The 16,773-nt window shown below is 50.9% G+C and overlaps 1 protein-coding gene across 1 annotated transcript in view; it reads right to left on the bottom strand.

Annotated features, from left to right (window-relative positions):
- Positions 1-2,672: 2,672 nt before the first annotated feature.
- The window catches only part of Tnfrsf1b (TNF receptor superfamily member 1B), a 31,410-nt gene continuing 17,309 nt past the window's right edge, over positions 2,673-16,773 (bottom strand). Inside the window, exons 3-10 of the mRNA XM_050153318.1 lie at positions 15,778-15,906; positions 14,421-14,573; positions 13,792-13,885; positions 13,251-13,492; positions 12,480-12,557; positions 11,923-11,957; positions 8,269-8,476; positions 2,673-4,379 (exon numbers count right to left, since the gene is read on the bottom strand). Coding sequence (XP_050009275.1) covers positions 4,066-4,379; positions 8,269-8,476; positions 11,923-11,957; positions 12,480-12,557; positions 13,251-13,492; positions 13,792-13,885; positions 14,421-14,573; positions 15,778-15,906 — 1,253 coding nt within the window. The 3' untranslated portion in view covers positions 2,673-4,065. The remainder of the gene's footprint in view (positions 4,380-8,268; positions 8,477-11,922; positions 11,958-12,479; positions 12,558-13,250; positions 13,493-13,791; positions 13,886-14,420; positions 14,574-15,777; positions 15,907-16,773) is intronic.

The following is a 16,773-nucleotide window of genomic DNA, read 5'->3' as shown; positions in this document are numbered from 1 at the left end:
AAATAACATCAATGATTGACTCATAATTTCTTTTTCCTATCTTTCTTTTTCTGTGCTTGGGCTTGAAGCCAGAGCCTTACAGAATGTAGACAAGTGCTCTGTATTGCTACACCCACAGCCTTGGTATTTCAATTTCCAGTGCCAGATTTTTCAACAAAGATTTCGTGAAGTTCTGGGCATGGTGATGCATGGCTTTTATCCCAGTACTTTGGAGGCTGAGACAGGTAGCTCTCTATGAGTTCAAGGACAGTCTAAGTCTACTTAGTGAGTTCCAGACCAGCCAAGTTACATAGTGAGACCCTGTCTTAACCACACCCCTTTCCCCCACCCTCTCATTCCCTCCCAAAAAAGTTTATGAGCTTTTTTTTTGAAAATGCTGAGATGCTTTAATATAGTTCCTCATGTTGTGGTGACCCCAACCATAAAATTATTTCCTTGCTACTTCATAACTGTAATTTTGCTACTGTTATGAATCATAAGGTAAAAAAAAAACCAAAAACCTCTTTTTTCCTTAGGGTGCTTTTGTGAAGTGTTTACTCATTGTAAAGAGAAAAGTAACATATGCAATACTTAATATATTTGTGTTTCTGGCCTTGATAGTGTTATAGTTTATTAAACTAAGATTTAAGCTCTAACTGGAATAGGATCTGTAACAGGTCTAGTCAGAAGAATAATACTAGATTTGTCTTTTCATTTTTTTCTTGGTTGAGTTTAGTTTTTCAAGACAGGTTTTCCTTCTGTAGCCCTGGCTGTCCTGGAATTTGCTCTGTAGACCAGGCTGGCCTTAAACTCACAGAGAACTGTAGGTAGAGGCTACTTGTTTGTTTCCTGGCTGCCCAGACCTGAAATAATCACCCAGAAACTATATTAATTAAATCACTATTTGGCCAATCACTTAAGTGTATTGCTAGCTAGCTCTTATATCTTAAATTAACCCATTTCTATTAATCTGGCTGTGGTTTACCGGGCAAAGATCCAGTGTCTGTCTCCTTCGGTGGCTTCACGGCATCTCCCTGACTTTGCCTTCTTTCCTCCTCTATCTGCTTGGCATTCCCGCCTTGCTCTATCCTGCTAAGCCACTGGCCAAAATAGCTTTATTCATTAAGCAATAAAAGCAACACACATACAGAAGGACTTCCTGCCTCTCCTCCCGAGTGCTGGGACTAAAGGCGTGTGCCACCACCACAGCAGCTTCTTCTTCTTCCTTGATTCTCTTTCCTCCTCCTCTATTCTTCCTTCTCCTTTTTGAGATAAGTTCTCATGTAGCCTAGGCTGTCTTTGAACCACTTATGTAGCCAAGGATGACTGAACTTCTGATTCTTCTGCCTCTGCCTCCTAGTGCTGGAATTACAGGCTACCCAGTATGTGCAGAGCTGGGGATTGAACCCAGGGCTTAATGCATGCAAGGCTAACACTCTATCAATGGACCTCCAGTCCTAGCCAAGAATGCTACCTATTTGTAAAACTTTTAAATTATGTGTATTTTATTTATTGTGTATGAATGTGGGTGTGTGAGAGGTCAGTCGTTCTCTCCTTCTGTCGTGTAGGTCTTGGCCCCTTTACCTAGCAAGATCCCCGTCTATAAACAGATAATAATAAAAAATGATAAAATAATAAGATCAACTTATTTTAAAAATGTTTATTACATTTATTGTGTGTATGTGCACGTACACATGTGCAGAAGCATGTGTGTGGAGGGGTCAGAGGACAACTAGCAGGAGTCCCGGGGAACCAATCAAGTCCTCGGGCTTGCCAGCAATCGCCCTTACCCACTGAGCCGTCTTGCCCGTCCGTCATGAACTTATTAAAAGGGGAGCACCTGGAGAGACGTCTTAGTGGGCAAAGTGCTTGCTACTCAAGCATGAGGATCAGAATTCAGATCTCTCATATCCAAGGAAACGCCGGGTGGGCAGGTACAGCAGCCTGCCCTCAATCCCAGCACTCCACAGGCAGACTCGGGGGATCCCTGTGTCTGAAGCAAGCTAGACTAGCCAAATACGCAAGCTCTGGCTTTAGATGAGAGCCCCTGCCTTAATATATTAGATGGAGAGTGAGCAAGAACACCCCAAATCAACCTCTGGCCTCCACACACAGAAACACACATACATGCAAAAATGCATACACACACATACATACTACACACACATATACGAGCCCCCCCCACTTCACCTCTCCATCCCCCCCTCCCTTCAACAAACACACACAAAAGAGAGAGAGAGGCTCTGGAAAGCTGTTTATCCCTCAGGAATGTGTCAGAGGTCACCACTCAAACTGTCCCCGGACCCCAGCCTCTGCTCACAGTGCCCTGAGCTGGTCTAAGCACTCAGGGATGGGCTTGCACCTACAGCCCTTGCTCAGACCTGTGGTGTGGGCTTCCCAGAACACAGTGAGGAGGCCAGACTTAGGTGAGAGAGTAGGAGTCGGGGGATATACCTGAAGACCAGCTGGCTGGAAGTTCCCTCAGTAGCCGCAGGCTACAAGTGGGAGACGCCCAGGTTCTGAACGAGAGCAGCTGTAAAGGTGGGGTGAGGCGGGGGCTCCAGAACCATTCGCTACATGGACCTCCTGGGCCTCACTAACATGACCCCCATCTCTCCTCACACATTGGAGGAGGGCCAGAGGGACCATAGACAAAGCCCAAACCAGCCCCTAGACACAGCCAGAGATCCGTGTGGAAAACAACCACAAGCATTTATAAGCAGGAATTCTGCCCAGCATACAATGCAAACGCTCCTTAGCACTTCGTGTTGGGATCCACATAAGCACTGGTGGGCGCTGAGGCAACACCCAGAAATAGTCCTTCCATCCATGTTTTTGTGGCCAGGGAAGCCCGAGGTCATCCCAGAACTGGCCACCAGGGGACAGACATGTTCCACAGCCTCTTCAGTCTGACGCTGTGCAGAGACCTAATCAGAAGGTCTTAGGAGTACATCTTGATTCCAGAGTGCTGAGTTTTTTGAGTATCCATGGTAACAAATCTCCAATCGTTTAACTACCAACTTCATATCCAGTGGAATCTGTGACCATGGAATCCAAGCACCTGAGACTGAACTTGCCTCTTAAGGAGTCTCCTGACCCCTTTCCTTCCTTGATCTGGGCATGCTAGGGAAGCGCCTTGATGGGGAAATGGGTTAAGAGTCCTTTGGCAAAATCACTGGCTTCAGCTGCTTCCGAATGGGCTGTTCACCTGATGCCACAAGCTGTTCCACAACACAGACATGCACTCAGGGTCACAGTGGGTACAGTACCAAGCATTGGGGAGTTAGAGGGAGTGGTCCAGGCTGAGGTAGGAGGAGGCAGGTGGCTGCAGGGGCCTGGGACCTCTACAGTCCCTGAGAGTCCCTGAAAGGAAGGCATAGCCTTGGAAGGGCTCATTAGAAGGCAGGGGCAAGGGAAGAGGAGCTGGAGCCCTCTGTGTGCCCACTGAAGTGAAGGTCAGAGGCAGAGGATGCAAACCAGCTGCTTGCTGGTTTCTACCTGTAGAACTGGAGATCGAACCCAGGGCATGCCAAGAGCCCACTCTGCCACTGAGTTACAACCCCAGCACCCTGAAGTAGAGGAACCCTGCCTGTCGGGGCCTCTGTGCATCTGATTCTTGCATCAGAAGGATTGTGGTGGGTTTGGAGGAGGTACTTCCCAAGCAAGAGTCTAGCACTAACCTCAGGGGCCCTGTGCCCTATGAGGCCACCACTTCCTCCTTCCTGCTGGGACCGCCCTGCGGTGCCAGCATTCAGGCTGAAGAGTTGTGCTCTCCTTCCTCCAAGCCTATGGATGAGGATGTTAGCTCCTTGGGAGGGAAAGATGCTGGGGCCTCTCAGAAGCCAGAATTAGGCCACAGCCCAGGAGATTCAGAGGTCACAGAAGAGCTAGGACTTGCTGGGACTGCCCCATGGAACACCAAAACAGGAGTTTCCCACCACCCTGGCTGCCTCAACCCTCACTTGACCGGCAAGAGAGGCTGTAGAGGCTGCTAAAGGAAACGGTCCCAGAAAGAGTCATGAAGTTCTGTGGCTTGAGGGTCTAAAGGATTGGGAGTCCATTTACAGGGCGTTGCCCCTGCAGGGGTCAGGCCACTTTGGCTGCGACCTGGTCACACCATCCTTGTTGATTTGGCTTCATGCCCACATCGGGCACACCAAGGGGCCAGGGCTTCTCGTGGCTCAGCGGTGTCTCTGGGGTCTCCCACTGGGACTGAGAAGGACACTCCTCCTGGGAGAAGGGAACCTGCTCATCCTTCGGGGATCCTGAGGGGTCGGCATCTGGGTCCCCCACTGTGGTGCTGGTTTGGGAAGAACACTGTGAGCTGTGGTCAGAGCTACTACAGACGTTCACGATGCAGGTGACGTTGACATGGGTCCCGTGGCTGCCGTGGGAAGAATCTGTGAAGCACAAGATGGGGAGGTATGAGTCTGAGGGTCTTGGAGTGGGGATGTCTTTGCAGTCTGCTTCTTGTCCCAGAGGTAGGTTAAGACTGTGGGAGAAAGGCACATGCCCTCGATCCCAGCACTCAGCACTCAGGAGACAGAGGCAGGCAGATCTCTATAAGGCCAGCCTTGTCTACAAGAGCTAGTTCCAGGATAGGCTCCAAAGCTACAGAGAAGCTAAAAAACAAAAAACCTAAAAAACAAAAACAAAACAAAACAAAAACAAACAAACAAACCTATGCGATCCGCGGGGCCATTTGTAGGATGGGCAAGTCAGATGATTCTATTCTCCAATTGGCTAAATCGGATGGAATTGTCTCAAAGAACTTTTGTTGTTGTTGTTGTTGTTTTGGTTTTTCAAGACAAGGTTTCTCTATAGCTTTTGGATCCTGTCCTGGAACTAATTCTTGTAGCCCACGCTGGCCTTGAATTTACAGAGATCTGCCTGCCTCTGCCTCCCAAGTGCTGGGACTAAAGGTGTGCACCACTGCTTGGCTCTCAAAGAACTTTTGACAAGAAGAGATTGGGGAATATTTGTCATAAATAAAAGGAAGAAGGAGGAGGAGATGAAGGAGAAGAAGAGGAGGAGGAGGAGGAGGAGAAGGAGAAGGAGAAGAAGAAGAAGAAGAAGAAGAAGAAGAAGAAGAAGAAGAAGAAGAAGAAGAAGAAGAAGAAGAAGAAGAAGAAGAAGAAGAAGAAGAAGAAGAAGAAATTTTATATACTTTTTTTTTTTTTTTTGATTTTCGAGACAGGGTTTCTCCGTAGCTTTTGGTTCCTGTCCTGGAACTAGCTTTTGTAGAACAGGCTGGCCTCGAACTCAGAGATCCACCTGCCTCTGCCTCCCGAGTGCTGGGATTAAAGGCGTACGCCACCACCACCCTGCTATATACGTATTTTTAGGCTGCAATAAGTGTTGGCCACTGATTTATCTTGAGGCACCATAGCTCTTGGAGACACTGAGTAAGAATAACCAGGACTCCATCCATGCATCCACCTAAGAAATCTGCATTTAGGTTGAAAACACCTTGCACTTTTTCTCCATCTCCAATCACCCTTCTGCTCAGTCAGACCTGGAGCCTTGGGCAATGTCTATGTTGTGTTCCACAACCAGACTACCAACTAAGTAAGCCGAGCTTCCTTGCCTGCCCTGTGCCAGCCACGCAGGCTTTCATCCACTCTTCTGAACTGCGTGACTAGCCTGTGTCCCGATCCTGGCTCCTGCCCCGTCCTCTGCAGTTTTCCAAAGCTGGCCCTTTGAAGCTGGGAGTCACCTCCTTTGTTGGTCTCTGGCAGAGCCCCTGAAGCCTTACATAAATGGCACCCAGTCTCTCTCTACCCTCTTGACGTTCCAGCATCTCACACGGGTCTTCCAACCGCATTCGGCTCCCTGCTACTCCTTGTGTACGTTAGACCTCAGGGCTTTGGCACGTGCTGTTCCCTCAGCCTGGACAGCTCCTGTTGCTCACAGGCCCTCCCTCCTGCCACTCAGGTGTAGTTCAAAGTCCAGTTTCTCCAATAAGCCTATCTGTCCCCCGCTCTGGACACAGTTGATTCCTTCCCTGTCCATCACCCTGTGTCCCTCCCCACATCCCAGACCTGGAATCAAGGGGCATTGGGACTTTCTAACAGTTCATGTTGTGTTCCTAGTAACTTAACAGGAACAAGTACTAAATGGACCAAAATCAGTCTAAGTACATTTTGATTTTGGTGATAGTGTTTTTTTTTGGGGGGGGAGTTATTTTTGTTTTGTTGTTTTGATTTCCAAGACAGGGTTTCTCTGTGTATCCCTGGCTGTCCTCTAGTTCTATAGACCAGGCTAGCCTCAAACTCACAGAGATCTGTCTGCCTCTGCCTCCCAAGTGCTAGGATTAAAGGTGTGTGCCACCACTACCCGGCAATGATAGTGTTTTAAGCAAACTGACCATCGACATTTAAACTTCAGGGGTTAGTATTTTGAAGCTCCATGCTTGTAGGCGGAGTTCAGTGGGAAAGGCTTACCTACCATACACAAGGAGTTTGATCCCTGCACTGGGATAGATAGACACAGACGCCACTGACAGAACAGATGTCAGGGTCAGTGCCCCCATTTCCTGCCTGGCCCCTCTGAGCATCTAAGTTTCCTAAGTTGGTGAGGAATAGATGCCAGACTAGCAGGGGGTAACAAGAGGGGCTGGCCACACAACAGTTCCCCCAAATGTATGTCAGTTGCTGCTGCTACTGCTGCTGAGTCCCCACAACCTGCCAGGGCCAATAGCAGTGGCAGATGGCTATTCAGCCTGGCTCCCGACTCCTAGAAGCTGGAGCACAGGGAAGCTTAGGTGAGAATGGAGCCAGCCAACCACTGTGCTCAGAGAAACCTTAAATATACCAGAGAGAGAGGAAGAGCTAAAATCAAGGGACCACCAAGAAATCTCTATCCTGGGCCTCCACAGCACCCAAATGTCATGTAATGTCACCATGGCCTTTGCGTGTTATGACAAGACATTGTGGTGGTCATGTAAAGTTACCACGGCCTTTGCGGGTTATGACTTGTGGTGGTGGGTGGGCACAGCTCTGGGGTTGACAGGCTCCCAGAGTAGAGAGAGGTGTCAGTGGGAGGGAGGGAGGGAGGAAGGGAGGGAGGAGAGAGCGAAGCAATGGAGAGGTCAGGGAGTCAGGGTACAGGACGTCTAGGATAAGAAAGAGGAGGGGGCAGAGATCAGAGGAGAAAGGATGGGTAGACATCCTCAGGGGCTGAGGAAGAAGCCACAGTGGCACACAATGGGAGAAGAGAAGCCAAGAAAGATGAATTCACGTTTCTATTTGAGTACATGTATTCACTGAGCAAACATTGAGAGCTATCTGCTCGTTCCAGGGCAGGCCCAAAGAATCCTCAGATTGTACCGAGAGACCCTGACAACCTCACATGCTTCTGAGGTTGGGGACTCCAGTGGTTAAAAAAAAAAGGCATGAGTGCTTCTGTGGGTAGGCAGGGGGCAGGGGTGCTGCAGGCCAGGAAGGTTGCACGGGCAAGCACAGGGCACAACAGTTCGTGGAGCAGCAGAATGTGGGTGTCAGAGGAGGCCATGTGTGGGAGGCAGCTGTGGCCGCGGGCTGTCAGTTCCCTGTCAGGTGCCAGCGTGGCCACAATGCTACTGTCGCTCATCAACATGCCGAGGAGGTTCATGGCTCATCACCAGATAAGGAAACAGGATCAAGGGATTAAGGAGCCTGCTTGGATTCTCATGGTCCCAAGGCAGGTGGGCAGCGCTGGGTTAACAACCAAATCCACGTTCATGTTTACTTCTGTTGTTCCACCGGCCAGTGTTGCTGTGGGTGGGGGTAGGGGAACAAAGACCAGTAGACCTGACCTTTCCACTGCAAAACAAAGGAAGTCCCAGGGTTCTGGGGAACCCCACCAGGGACTCGCTCCAGTCACTAGAGATAGCGATGGTGTCGCTGTCCTAGATTATATGGTATGATGCAGACCATGTAAATGCAACAGGTCCCCACACTGTGCCTCTGGCCCAAAGTGACCCGCCCTCAGTGAACTATAGTGAGAAGAACCTCCGAAGAAAAGGGCTGGAGAGATGGCCCAGCAGTTAAGAGCACTTGGTCTTGCAGAGGAGTTGGGTTAGATTCCTAGCACCCAACAGGTTCACAGTCATCTGTAGCTCCAGTTCCGGGGGAATGCAGTAGGATCTCCACCCAGCGCAGGCGGCGGCTCAGAACCACAGCTACCAACCATCACGGTTGCCAGGTGTGTTAAAGACATTTTCCTCTCGGGTTATCTTCAACGGGTAGGTGGGGGGGGGTCACCTGTCTGCACAGAGCGGGAGGGGGCCAACTGGTTCCTGCCTCTTACCTGAACTCCTGGAGCCCGCACAGGCCTCCTGAGTCCCTTGGGCCTCCTCCGTGGCTGTTGCCTGAGGCTGGCTTCTAGGTGCCGCCTTCCTGTCCCCAGCGCTGGCTGAGCTCTCCAGGGAGCTTCTGCTGGAACTGGGTGCTGTGGTTAAGAGGTGCTGCTGCTCTAGGCCAGTCGCACCCCGGGAATTCTCATCGGGCAGGTGAAGCTAGGAGGAAGAGGGAGACTATTAATCCCCCTGCTGGGGTCTAGTCCGCCTGTCACCTCCCATCACCCACACTCCACAGTTTACACATTTCTGCCCACGCTACACGTTGTCCCCACACACTCAGTCCACACGAGGAAACAGAAAAATTGACTTTCCGAAGGCCGTCCATCACCGTGGGGAGATGTCCCCAGCCTGGTAGTTAAGAGTTGAATTCTGGATCCAGACCACATGAATCTAAGTTCATAACACTATCACTCACTAGCTGTGTGATCTTGAAAGAGTTACCTAACCTCTCTGGGCCTCCATGGTTTTTCTGTGTAAAGGAACAATTGTAGCTCATGTCCTCGGGTCGTTGTGAAAACTAAACAGTTGGGGATTTCAAGGACAGTTGTGCTGTAAGCCCCGCACAGGACAGAACTGGACAGAAACACCGGCAGTGGTGGTGCACACCTTTAATCCCAGCACTCGGGAGGCAGAGGCAGGTGACTCTGTGAGTTCGAGACCAGCGTGGTCTACAGAGCTAGTTCCAAACGGCTCCAAAGCTACTCAGAGAAGCCCTGTCTCGAAAAACCAAGAAATAAAGAAGAAAGAATTTGGCAGAAGTACCACTCACTGGGTGGCAAAGCCTGCCAGCCAGGAATGACCTTCATGCTCTTACATATTTTTAAATAGTTCCAATTAAAAAAGAAAAAAAGGATAGTAATATTTCTCGTTTTAAAAAAGTTTTAGTTGTATACATTTCTGAGTGTGAGTAGGCACACATGCGTGCATAAGTCTTTGGAGGACAGAAAGGGGCATTGGATCTCCTGGAGCTGGAGCTACAGGTGGTTGTGGGCCACCGATGTGGGTGCTGGGAACTGACTCCGTGTTCTCTGCAGGAACAGAAAGGACTAGAGACTATGCACAGGGCTCCTATTCAGTCACCAGCACCACACATACAGGGTGGGGTGGGGTATGTCTGTAATCCCAGCACTGATGGAGTGGGAGACTGAGGCAGGGGCATCAGAAAGTCAAAGCCATCCTCAGTTAGTGTTCAAGGACAATAGGGGCTGCATGAGTCCCTGTCTAAAATAACAAAATCCCCCAAACCTAAAGTATGAGTTTTAGTGCTCATAAATAAACAAGTTTGGTGCAACCGAGCCACCGTCACTGTTTCATTAGAACAGGTGGGACTTAGTAGCTGTCCCAGGGGTCGGGCTTGGCCCTCAAAGTGTAACACCTTTACCCTCTGTTCCTTCCGTCCGATGAATCAGCACAGATCAGGGAACCCTTTCCCCCAGGCCACTCACAGGGCTCCTCACTGGCCTGTCTCAGCTCCCCCTTCCCATGGTTCACCCAGAGGATGTTCTGTGGCTTCCCTGTGGCTTCTTACAGAATGATAACGGCAAGACTGTACGTGACCTGAGTACCTAGTGCCAAGTACCTGGGTCACAGCTACCTCAGTTCCTTCAGAAGCTCAGTCTAGCCTAGTGCCACCCTGGCTCTGCAGATGTGGAAACTGGATTTCTTGCCCGAGGTCATGATTAGGATACAGTGCAGTCAGCTAAAACTCACTGTGCCTTTTCTGGGTGACTGGGTTTCAGCTCTAGAGGCTTAAGACAAAATCCCTTTTCACAGCAACCTGTGTGGAGGACCTGGAAATACCATTCCAAGGGCACTGTCTGTCCACACCAGCTGGAAAAACAGCCAGGCCAGGGCTGGTACCCCCCCTCCCACCTTCCTTCAGAGAGAGGCACAGTGCCAGGTGTAGTCTGCACAAAAGCAATAGTTTGGCTAGAGAGTCACTGATTGACATGGTCTGGGGGCCCTGTCCACTTCTGCTATCGCTTCCTAGATGCCCATGTGTATCCTGTAGCCTTGATTCCTGCCCAGTCCACAGCTTCTGACTCGGGACTGGAAGGATGCCATACAAGCTGTCTCCACGAGGCCAAAAAAAGTCCATAGAAGGTGAATCCTTCTCGGAATGGCATTGGCTGATGGGCACAGCAAGAGAACCCAGGCCAGCACGTGGAAATAATACATGCTGCATCCTCCTGCCTCCCCTGGAGTCCTGCCAGCCAGGTACCCCGGTCTGGAAGGAATGGAAGGCCTTTTGGATTCACAGTCTGACCCTGGGCCCAGCCTTGTCCTGTAGCCCTGCAGAGGCATTCATAAATGTCAGTCACCAGCTCTTGAGAAGGAACTTTTCTAGCTGGCCCTCCCCATCTCTGCCTGTGGCTAGAGTCAAGCAGAGAAAAAAAACCCCAAAGGTCACAGTCATCTCCCTGCTCAGAGCCACAAGCTGTAAGCACAGACACCATCACAGTCCTGTGACCCAGGCTGGGAACCCACTGAGTGAGCAGCAAGGACCTCAGTTTACCTGACACTGCCTATATTTCTGGGCCTGAGCCCGTTATGCAGAGCTGGGACTGGCAGAGGCATGGCTGGTTCCTGTAGGCTTCGGAGCTGAGGGTGTCTCTATGTGTAAGGCCACGTGGGCATGCCTGAGAGAGGCCCCGTAATTGCATGCCAGTGATTGAGATCCATTCCTAGGTTTGTGTTCCAAGCCACGCCCATCAGCTGTGCCACCTCAGGACAGTTACTTAAGAGTGTCTGGGCCATCTGTCCCGAGACTGTAGAGTTGGGGCCAGTACTCACACAGGCTGGGAGAGTCTGTAAGACTTCAGCACAGTGCTGGCGTGAGCTCAGTATGGACAATGCTAAACACGAGGCCATGGGCACAACTCGGGGCAGCGGGGATGAAGTCACACTCTGCTGTTCGAAAGAACCCTCCTTTCCCAGCCCTCGGAGGAGGGGCTGAGCCACTCACTGCTGCTCCTGCCTGATGGTCTCACACTAGCACAGATGACACCGCCACTGGGCTCCCAAGAGGGCTCTGAGGCAGGAGGCTGGGAGGGCACAGGGCTGGACAAAGGGTGGCATCTAGACTCTCCAGCTCCTGGTGACCAACCTTGGAGAGCAGGCCCTGCTGGGATAGGCCTGTGTGAGACCGCTTTGGAGCTTTGGAGGTGTCTGTCAAACCCACCTGCTCAAGGGTTTGAGCCCCAGGACATACCACAGACCTAACTCTTAGCCCTTCAAGAGTGACAGCATCTCTTATGTCACATTTCCTCTGCTATAGAATGAGGAGTGGGGGTGCCCTACTCATGGGGACCAGTGAGGAGCTGGGCACAGTTCAGGGAAAAAGCCTGGCTATGGCTAGCCAGGGAAGAGCTGGCCTGTTTCTTCTGAGCGGGAATGTAGCTAGACATTGGCTGGCTCTGATGGAGCATTTAAAACTCCTGATCTTCCAGCCTCTACCTGTGCCAGCTGTCGGGATTACAGGCATGCACCACCATACCCATCCATCCAATGCTGCTTGTATCATGGCCCAGCACCCTAGAAAAGGAACTGGAGGAGGAGGAGGAGGCGGATGACAACGACAACAACCACAGAGGGATACTCACCACCTTGGCTTCTCTTTGCAGGCAGGAGGGTTTCTCTACAAAGAAGAGAGGGGAACAAGTCAGGAGTAGAGCTTCTTCAGGACGTGGATCCTAACAGACACAGCGTGGCTGGGGTGGAGCTGGTGGAGCCGCCACAGCCCAGGGAGTAGCTGCCTGCCAGGTAACGCCCACAGAGGAGCTCATCCTACTCTTAGCAACCCCCGCCCCCGCAAATGCCCCTCCTGTCCTCGGGCCCAGCCTGTGCTGTAGCCTCGCTTCAACCACACTCCACCCACAGAGATCCAGGCCAGATCACAGAATCCTAGCGACCCCAGGTTTCCTGTAAAGAAATCCTGAACTTCAATTCCCTGAGATATCCTCGACATTACCTTCTAGTGGCCAGGTTAGAGGATGTACCTTCTTCCCCTGACTCTATACTCCTAGGGAACTGCAATCTCCTGATCCATTTGAGTCTGTGATAGTATAGAGCTTTGTGCCAGCCCCTCCCCCGTCTGGGCACCCAGGAAAGCAGTGAGGGGAGCAGGGAGTCTGGAAGTAGGAAGGAAGCAGAGCCTTACTTTTCTTCTGCACCAGGATGAAGCAGTTCACCAGCCCTAACACCAGCAGGCCCAGAGCTGTCACCCCAACGATCAGACCTAGGAAGAAGGCAGGGTACTCAGAAACAAGGGTGCCAGGTGACTGGCGCTGAGGCTGAGATCCACAAGTCCAGCCTGAGGTCTTCAAATTCAGGGGTGAACCAAAGATAAACATCCGTGAAGCACATGCAGCCAGAGGGCCATAGTCGGGGGCTTCCCTCCGGCTTGGTGCCATGCTAACCTCAGGAGGGCAGCCGGAAACACTGCCAGTCCATAGTCTCGTAAGCCAAATGGGTTCATCAGAACCAGCAACCAGAACTTAGGTTCACATTCATCCCACCCAGGGATTCCCTATGACAACATCAGGCCTTTGGAGGCCCAACTCCTCCACACCTGGATCTGCTCTGAAGGACAGAGCCCAGGCTCCCAGGTTCACCCACAGGGAACCTTCGAGAAGCAAAAAAGGAGGAGAGAAGGCAGGAGAGAAAGTGCCTCTTTTATACTTTATTTTATTTTTGCTGGGGACTTAACCCCAAGCTAGTCAAGCACTCTCCCACTGGGCTGCATCCTTGGCTCTTTATTAAAAGTATGTTTATTTTAGACAGGGTCTGACTAAGTCATCCAGGTTGGCCCTGAACTCCTTCTGTAGCCCAGGTTGGCCTTGAACTTGCAGTTCTCCTATCTCAGCCTCCCCAGTAGCTCAGACTGTGGACTTGCAAGCCTGGATGGGTCACTCTGGAGACAGGGACTTACCAATTGGAAGAGAGATGCCACCCGTGGTACTAGATTCACTTTTAGGGGGGGTCTCTTTTGTCTCAAAGAGAGAGACAGTGGGTGGAGTTTGACTGTGCTCTGACTCTGGCTCCCGGGGTTGGGATCTTGTCGGCGCTGGCTGAGATATACTGACTGCCCGCGGGACGGTGCTCAGAGCTGGGGACTCGGGTGCACAGACTGCATCTGCACTTGCATTTCCAGGAATGGCAAGGATGTTACATCTGAGGAAGTAAGTATTTGTTCAGGAACTCACAGAGGACAGTGAGCCAGGTTGGAGGACAAGGATGTCAACAATCAAGTACTGAGTATGAGTCATGCCTTCTTAGCAGTACCCCCTCCCACGCCCACACACTTCCACCCAGTCACCCTATCCCGTCTTGCCTCCTCCACCTCAGGCTCCTGCTCAAATCATCCATTGTTTGACCCAGAATCTAATCCCGGAGACAACGGGTGACCAGCTGTCCTCTATCCGGGGCCCCAGCCACCCAGGGGTCACCCTCCCTGCTCTTTGAACACTCACCTGCGGTGAGGCTTGCACACGTCTGTGGATGAAGTGGTGTCAGAGAATGTCCCCGGGGCACAGGCCCTGCACACCACGTTTTCATTTGCAGCTCCTTGGAGAGAAAATCCAGACCTTGTCACCAACATGAATACTTCATACAACCACACACATATACATCCATGTACACACATGCCCATCCATGTACGCAGACCTGCTTTCCAGGGTTACCTTCCTACCCTGTCTGATTTCCTACCAACTTAGGGCTTAGTGTGACTCATGCCTGGATCTGTTAGACCCTAATGTCAGCAGGTGCTTAACCAGGCTGCTGGTTAAACCCTAATGTCAGCAGGTACTTAACTAGCTGTGCAGGTTAGACCCTAATGTCAGCAGGTGCTTAACCAGGCTGCTGGTTAGACCCTAATGTCAGCAGGTGCTTAACCAGCTGTGCAGGTTAGACCCTAATGTCAGCAGGTGTTTAACCAGGGTGCTGGTTAGACCCTAATGTTAGCAAGTGCCTAACCACGGTGCTTAACCAGCACCTAACAGATGACCTGGCAGCCACTAGGCCGGTTCCTAGGTGAGGCTGAGGGGTTGATGCCTGTGACATCTCAGGAATGTTCATATGGGAAACGAAGAGGGGTCCTTACTTGCACTGGCCACACCAAAGCCGGGACCACACTTGCTCAGCCTCATGCACTGTCGACAGCTGTCAGCTTTCCCTGGCAAGGCGCAATACATGTCGGCTTTGCAGGTGCACACTAGGTTCTGCTGTTTCGTGCAGTTGCGGGTCACCACCTGGTCTGGAGGAGGGAAGGACAGCCAGAGTCATTTCTCCCTCCACTCACCTGACAGAGCTGGTAGGTCCCTCAGCATTAGCCCACAATGTCCCTGGGGCCATTGTCTGTACTCCCAGCTCCACCGGTATGAACACAGGCCCCTGCTCTCCTCGGTTCTATACCCTCAACCTGACACAGAGATGGCCCCTTCGCTCCCCCCACCACAGAGATCAAAGGAAGATTTGGTGGACTCTAGAAGGAAAATGCCATCTGTAAGTGGCCAGGTAAGGGGTCACAAACATGCAGTCCCAAACCCTGGGAAAGCTAAGGCCAAAGGCTGTTAAGTTTAAAATTAGCCTGGGCCTACTAGAAAATTCTAGGCCAACCGGGACAACTTAGTAAAAATCCATCTCAAAAAAACATGGAACAATGGTGGTGCACACCTCTAATCCCAGCACTTGGGAGGCAGAGGCAGGTGGTAGTCTGTGAAGTCTGAGGCCAGCCTGGTCTATAGAGCTAGCTCAGTTCCAGAACAACCAAGGCTACATAGAGAAACTCTGCCTTGAAAAAAACAAACAAACAAACAAACAAAAAATCTAAATTGAAAGCTGTGTCTGGGGACTCAGGCCTGTAAGCCCAGGAAGCTGAGGCAGGCAGTTCACAAGTTCAAAGCCAGCCTGAGCCACTGAGCAAGATCCTGTCTCAAAAGTAAAGGGCTCTGGGAGGATGTAGCCTAGTGATGGAACACCACAGGTCCTATGCTCAATTTCCAAAACTGCAAAGAAAATGAAAGTTAGGGGCTGGAAAGATGGCTCATCGACTAAGAACACTGGCTGTTCTTGGGTTCAGTTCCCGGCACCCACATGGTGTCTAACAAAGGTCTCTAACTCATTCCAGAAGATCTGATGCCCTGTTTTGGCCTTCATGGGCACTACATGCCAGCAAAAATACCCATACACATACAGTAAAAATAAATAAATCTTTTTAAATTAAAGAAAAAAGGTCTGGAGATTGGCGTAGCTCAGTTAAAAAGTGATTGTATTACCTGCATGAAGCCCCAGGTTCCAACCCCATGAATACATACATGTGGTAAAGAGCTGTCCCCAGCCACTCAGGTCCTGGAAGATGAAAACAACTGGCCCATTCACCAGGTAACTCCATCCACCTTCCTAGGCTGGAGGGCTAGTGACCAGGGAAGATGCTGGGACCACCCGCTCAGGCCACTCACCTCGGTCACAGCGAGAACCACAGCTCAAGCACTTGGGAAGACTGTTCCAGAGTTCGGTGTACGTGCCCGTCTCACAGTCGGCACACACGGTGTCTGCGGTTTTGGTGCATAAGTATTTCACATGCTGGCCTGAGAAGACAAGGATTCCAGGGTTCAGAACCCTCGCCAGGAAGTTCCTTTGATAAAGCATCAGTGCCTCCAGGGACTCATAACTCATCTGTCTGTTGGGCCCTCGCCATCTCCACCTCTGAACTCACCTTCCTCTCTGCTCTCTCCGGTGGCTGAAACACCACCACTAGGAAAAGCTACTGTCAGTCAATAACACTCTAGGAGGAATTGCTTTGCCAATGCCTGTCTTCTTGGTAGCTGCTTAAAACTCTCTACCCTGCTGTACGGAGTGTAGGGAAGAGGCGGCAACAACAATGTAGATGTAGTACCCAGTAGCCTGTCAGAGCCAAGGGCACAGAATCCCTGAAGGTCTGGGGGACAGGAGAAAGCCAAGGCAAACCTTTAAGGTGTTTGTTTTCTCTTCTGAAGCCAGCTCCTCTCCCCTGTTCCTTTTCTGCTGACTTCACTGCTATTCTAAGCTTGTAACTCCCCCCACCCCCCATAACTAGAGTACGGACACGACTTATTTATTTATTTATTTATTTATTTATTTATTTATTTATTTATTACGTATACAACATTCCTTCCATGTGTGCCTGCAGGCCAGAAGAGGGCACCAAATCTCATTATAGATGGCTATGAGCCACCATGTGGTTGCTGGGAATTGAACTCAGGACCTCAGTGAGGGCATAGATTTGATTGGCTACTCAGCACTGAGGGTCAGCTACTCATTGGGGCTAGGACTCAGATACACACCATCTATGAAATGGGCACACATTCATTCACTTGATAATTATGTACAGACACCTCTATGGGCCAGTCATGTGCTGGGAATTCCACAGGGACCAAGCTACAGTCTGTGCCCTAGAGGAGCACACGGTGGGGCTA

Source organism: Alexandromys fortis, unplaced genomic scaffold (assembly GCF_014885135.2).
Source record: "Alexandromys fortis isolate MF-2015 unplaced genomic scaffold, M_Fortis_MF-2015_v1.1 scaffold_88, whole genome shotgun sequence".
NCBI classification, from domain to species: Eukaryota; Metazoa; Chordata; class Mammalia; order Rodentia; family Cricetidae; genus Alexandromys; species Alexandromys fortis.
Note: the sequence above shows the minus strand (reverse complement) of the source record. Positions and strands in the feature narration are given on the sequence as shown.